The sequence below is a fragment of the Leptinotarsa decemlineata genome, unplaced genomic scaffold (genome assembly GCF_025532065.1).
Source record: "Leptinotarsa decemlineata unplaced genomic scaffold, Ldec_3_MD MMD2_tig00026314_RagTag_RagTag, whole genome shotgun sequence".
Taxonomy (NCBI): Eukaryota; Metazoa; Arthropoda; class Insecta; order Coleoptera; family Chrysomelidae; genus Leptinotarsa; species Leptinotarsa decemlineata.
This window is the reverse complement of record NW_027412684.1, coordinates 16950785-16957079: the sequence shown is the minus strand read 5'-3', so window position 1 is coordinate 16957079 and position 6295 is coordinate 16950785. Positions and strand designations below refer to the sequence as shown.

Sequence of the window (6295 nt, the reverse complement as noted above, 5' to 3'; positions counted from 1 at the left end):
TGTCCAAACATCATCAAGAGACTGGACACAACATAGACTTTGCGAACACTGAGACCATCGCCACAGCGAAAACACTATTTGCGAGGCCATCGAAATCGAAAAGCGACTTTCCTACCTGAACAAACGTGATGACGGTCAAAGACCAACTACCTGAAACCCTCTAATTTCCTAAGAATGTGAACTTTCACGGCTCTGTGAACGCTATTTTCCGGGTTTTTTCGCCGTGGTCTTCAGGTGTTTATGTCTGAGGTTTCGTCTGCTACTGCGGTAGACGTAGTAACTACGATGATAGTATTTGACTCTGGTTTTATATTATTATTGGTAGGCGTGTCTTGGTTTCTCTCAAATGGATTACCTGATCTAGTTTGTGTATCATTAAGGACAGGTAGCCAGATTTTATTAATGTTCAATGCCTCTTCTTTTATATTGAAATTATCTCTGTGTTTCTGAATTTCTATTGCCTCTCTAATAGAGAATCTTTATATACTCTCGCGTAGTAATTTTGTGTTTTATCAAATTGAATCTTTTTATTATCAGCGTTGCTCGAATTTTCATTTAAATTATATGATGGCACACAAAAAAGGGCAAATTATAAACACGTATTCCCGGCTTATGACCAATCATCGGTATGATGCAGCCAAGTGCAAGGATGGGCAACACTTGGTTGCCAAAAGAAGTACAAATGCACGGAGCCATCAGCAGAAGCCAGACGCACATTTGTGGTTTCGGTTAATAGATATTGTATTGATGATAATACTACAAAAATTACCACGGAGACAGATATAGCTCCCTGCGTGACATCTTGGTCCAGGAAATCATACAGATATGAAGATACAGATACAGGCAAAATGAAGATATAAAGAATCTTAGAAATAATTTTATTGAATATAGCACTCAAAAACAGGCAAACCATAGACACGTGTTCTAGGCTGCACCATACTGTTGGTGGGCGAAAAGCCCAAAAAATATTTCTAAGGTATGTACCTACATGCCCTTTTTTGAGTGCTTTGTCTAATAAAATTATCTCTTGGATTAATAATAATATTAATAGGAATTAGAATGTTTCTGATCTATCTCTCTATCTATCTTCTGCACAAATTTTAACATTTAATACAAATAAGGATTAGAGTGTTCGAAATTTCGTTCTGCATAGAATCATATATCATCATATCATTGATTTGTTATTAGTCAATGTTGTCGAAAAATACTTCACGCAACACGTCCGAAAACAGTTGTTTCCGGGCTTGTTACATAAATTACTATTCAATTCCTATATTCAAATATTTTAAGAAGACTGTTTGTCTACCTACATCAATAGTTGTAAGACAAACTGCCTGTCACGTTGACGATGTGAATAAAAAAAATTAATAGTTTAGTTTAAATTGAAACACCAGTAATAGTTTCAGAATACAATTGGTAGATGGCACCACGAGACCAAATATATGACTTGAAACAAATGTCTGTGCAATTGTAAGAGAGTAAATCGTTTTTCATTGTAGTACATATTGAGGACTCATCCAATCCTAAATAATGATTAAATTCTATAATGTTTTCACAGTCTGTGATATGAATAAATTATTGATGACGTTGGCGAACAATTTTAGAAAAACACACAAAGACGCTGTTGCCAAAGTTGAGGTTTGTCTTGATGAATCAAGAAATGTTTTTTCAAATATTGTTGTGGTTTGGAATATATCTTCGAAATAGGAAAGTCGCCAAAACAAACTTTGGCATGTTTGAGAAGCTATGACTAGTAGATACATGAATCAGTAGAAGTCCATAACAACTACTGAGAAAGCTACCTAACACTGACTTGAAAAAATTATCATACTCAAAAATCTGTAGGTATTTTATATAACCTGTTATGAAAGCTATTCCACAGTTCTCATAGGATTATTCCAAGGGTTTTATTGAATGCATTAAATGCTCTAATGATTATAAAAAATTGGTAGGTATATATTCTTATAAAGTAATTGTTTCAGAAAAAAATATTTCGAAGTAGAATGATATTTGTGAATCTGTGAAGTATATTTTTTGAAGGTGTCTCCTCCAAACCTTTCATAATAATTATTCTTAACATTAAAACTTCATTAAAACATCTTGATATCGCAGAATTCCGGCAACAGAGCAAAGTCGTCGATCTGACATCCATCAGTTTCTCGGCGTTGCCAAAACTTGAATTCCTTCAGAAGATATAAGATTTCAGAATAGCACATGAGATGTGCAGAATTGAAATTTATTTGAAAATTCACATCATTACATATTATAGTGTTAGAATTCACATTTAGGCACGATGTAGATATGACAAAGCATACATTCAATTATTACAAATCATGTCATTACGACATGATTTGAGATTTGACATAGCAAAATGATATGATTTGTTCTTCCATTTCATAATACTTCCCTTCTTTCTCTGATTTGTTTTGTTGACTCTGAAGAAGAAAATTAATCATTGTTTTCGAAAGTTTGGGGTGAACATTCAAAAGATGCCATAGATATTTTTTCTATAGGAATTAAACTAAACTCAATAATACAGGCCAAGAAGAATAGTACATTTTTCCAAAAAATGTGTTTTCCTTTGGGTGTTTACCTCACACTGAACTGAAAATTTGTATTATCTAGGCCTCTTCATTTTTCAATACTTAAATGGTAAGAGAAGCAATACGGCATAAAATCAACAGAGTTTGAAAAATCAAAAGACTTCCATCTAGATATAGTACAAAATTCATGCAAGTTTGAATCTGGAGGCAGTTATGACATACATCCATACTAGATACCGTCTAGATTCAAGTCTGACATGAATTTGAAATGTTTCTGCCCAACAACACGTTGGTGTAGAAACTAAGACACTCTTTTACACTGAACACAAGATATTGTTCTTTTCAAAGATTTCCTGGAATTAAGTTTCTCCAAAAAGTACTTATTCATCAAACGAAGCCATCACATACCTAATTCTAACGAAATACGGCAACGCTGCAATTCAGTTCCGTGCATTAGCTGGAAGTGATAGCGTGTTTAGGTATGTCTGGGTCTGCTTTAATAATTAATTTCCAATAAGAAACGTTGTTTATCGGCTTTTTTGTACGAAAAAAGGCTTTAATCGATTATTCTGGACGCTAGAAGTGTAGTTCCGTGGTGTGAGAAGATTCAGGACGTGAATCCAGGCCAGTTTCGGACATCAAGAAAATACAAGGTAATATTTGATTTGTGTATATTTCAAAGATGACGTTTTCTTACAAGAAAAAGGTTATGGTCGCTACAGACGAAATCTAACCTACTTGATTTAAAGGTAGGAATTACGAATTCCTCGTTCGTTCGTTATTGGTTAATTGGGAACACCCACTTTGGAATTTGAATAGAATAGCAAATGAACTACCTGTAATCAAGGACGGTTCGAATTGCCTACCTGTAGGAATTAAATGTAATGAAGATAGCTAATTACTGTAACTGAATGAAAATGAAGTGAATTTGCTCCAATGGAATCTGCATTTTACCCAAGTAATGTATTTTCCATCGGTTGAGGTTATTATATTTTGAAGGAACATGGATTCTTAGACTTGGATAAATTTGAGATTGCTTATACACCAACAAAATTTCCATGTCATGTAAGTTTTTCGCCCACAGATTTATTTATGACAGATAAGAACATTGTTCAAATAAAGATCAACACTGTTAGTTAGTTTCGAAATTCAATTAAGATGTTTGAAGAATGTATAAATGAAGTTCAAAGTATTCCATGTAAATGTTATACAAATATTTTTTTTAAAGTTTTGAAATGGAAATGGCTTTAAACTGCAAATAATATGAATTGATTGAAATCCGTAAATTCTAAAAAAACGTGACCTTAAACGATTTAAATTTTAAATTTTTGTTATGACAATTCCCGATGATGAACATTAAAAGAGTAATAATCGTAGTTTTAAGGTTACACGATAAGTCAATAGTAAAAAATTTGAATTGTGAAAACTTGCGTGAAGTTAGCGTCGGACGCCAGCGTCCAAATCTAGCGCCCGCCCCCCACTCCTGAGTCCGATTTACACCACACAACTAGTAGAATGTTGATTCATAACATGAATTATTTGATTATTTGATTATTTCCTCTTAGAATCGACTTCAAACTTGAAAATATCATTATACTGCATGCAGCTTTCATAATCTGTATTATAATGACGAAGAAACATTGACGTGAATGTGATAGATATAAAACACTTTTGGGTCACAACTGGTGGAATTTATGACCAAGTGAAAAATTCATCAGAAGAATGATTCATTGAATGGGTAATTTTCAGAAAAAGTGTCATAGAAAAATGAACTCCCATCACTTGAGTGGAATAGTTCGCTTTCCAAACTGAATTGTCATCAATTATGTCCGAGTGAAAACTGTTATCAGCTATAATATCCCAAGGACATTGATAACTAACGAAATAATTTTATCACAGTTTTCGAAAGCACGTTATTTGGTAACATCCCGACGCCGAAGGCGGAGGGATGTTACCTAAAATAACGTGCTTGAGGAAGTTGTGATAAAATTATGAGTTATTTATCAATGTTCGAGGGATATTCGGTGAGAAAATTTTTTGCAATTCGAACAAAATTATTTATTGAACACAGTTATTAAAAGAACAATTCGTATAATGATATAACTCCATAAATATTTTCCAAGTGTATTTTTTACTATTGACAGTATTTTTTGGTGTATTTTCTTCAATGATTTTGTCAATTGCCGCATCATTTTGAACACCAAAGCGAGGAAGTGACATTTTCGAAATAAATTGAATTACTGAAATGTCAAACAACTTTATTGTGTTGGTTGCTTAGCAATGTCATGACATAAGTGATAACTACCCGTGAAAACTATCCATGGGTAGTTATCAGTGTAATGATGGTTTCATTGGTTATTTCGACGCACATGACTAGAAATAGACAAATTTGATAGGATAATTTTTTTGGCAAAAAATTTTCAGAGAAATGATATACTGAACACTGAATTTTCAGTCCTTCAAAATAGTGGGGTCATAAAAAAAATACCCCTTCCACATTAGATGTTTAATTTTTTCCTTCTTAAACTGGCTTTTGTCCCCGAATACGACTACCTGGAAAATGTTGATAAAGATATGATATACTGAACTATGAATTTACAGCCGTCCAAAATACCGGGAACATAAAAAAAATCACCCCTTCCACCTTAGACGTTTAATTTTTCTCTTCTCAAACTGGCTTTTGTCCCCGAATACGACTACCTGGAAAATGTTGATAAAGATATGATATACTGAACTATGAATTTACAGCCGTCCAAAATACCGGGAACATAAAAAAAATCACCCCTTCCACCTTAGACGTTTAATTTTTCTCTTCTCAAACTGGCTTGTGTCCCCGAATACGACTACCTGGAAAATGTTGATGAAGATATGATATACTGAACTATGAATTTACAGCCGTCCAAAATATCGGGAACATACAAAAAAACCACCCCTTCCACATAAGATGTTTAATTTTTTCCTTCTCAAACTGGCTTTTGTCCCCGAATACGACTAACTGAAAAATGTTTGAAGATATGATATACTGAACTCTGAATTTTCAGCCCTTCAAAATACCGGGAACATACAAAAAAACCACCCTTTCCACATAAGAAGTTTAATTTTTTCCTTCCCAAACTGTCTTGTGTCCCCGAATACGACTACCTGGAAAATGTTGATAAAGATATGATATACTGAACTATGAATTTACAGCCTTCCAAAATACCGGGAACATACAAAAAAACCACCCCTTCAACATTAGACGTTTAATTTTTTCCTTCTCAAACTGGCTTGTGTCCCCGAATACGACTACCTGGAAAATGTTGATGAAGATATGATATACTGAACTATGAATTTACAGCCGTCCAAAATACCGGGAACATACAAAAAAACCACCCCTTCCACATAATATGTTTAATTTTTTCCTTCTCAAACTGGCTTTTGTCCCCGAATACGACTAACTGAAAAATGTTGATGAAGATATGATATACTGAACTATGAATTTCCAGCCGTCCAAAATACCGGGAACATACAAAAAAACCACCCCTTCCACTTTAGATGTTTAATTTTTTCCTTCCCAAACTGTTTTGTGTCCCCGAATACGACTACCTGGAAAATGTTGATAAAGATATGATATACTGAACTATGAATTTACAGCCGTCCAAAATACCGGGAACATAAAAAAAATCACCCCTTCCACCTTAGACGTTTAATTTTTTTCTTCTCAAACTGGCTTGTGTCCCCGAATACGACTACCTGGAAAATGTTGATGAAGA

At 33.9% G+C, this 6295-nt stretch overlaps 1 protein-coding gene across 2 annotated transcripts in view; it reads left to right on the top strand.

Moving 5' to 3' along the window:
- The first annotated feature begins 2981 nt into the window (after nucleotides 1-2981).
- Nucleotides 2982-6295, top strand: part of Synd (protein kinase C and casein kinase substrate in neurons protein Synd) — a 55844-nt gene continuing 52530 nt past the window's right edge. Inside the window, exon 1 of one of the 2 annotated variants that reach the window (XM_074181709.1) lies at nucleotides 2982-3196. Coding sequence is in view for 1 of the 2 variants with exons in the window: in XM_074181708.1 (XP_074037809.1) it covers nucleotides 3607-3608 (2 nt within the window). In the remaining variant the exon portion in view is untranslated. Of the gene's footprint in view, nucleotides 3197-3470; nucleotides 3609-6295 lie in introns of those variants that run through there. The other variant, XM_074181708.1, reaches the window with a different exon arrangement.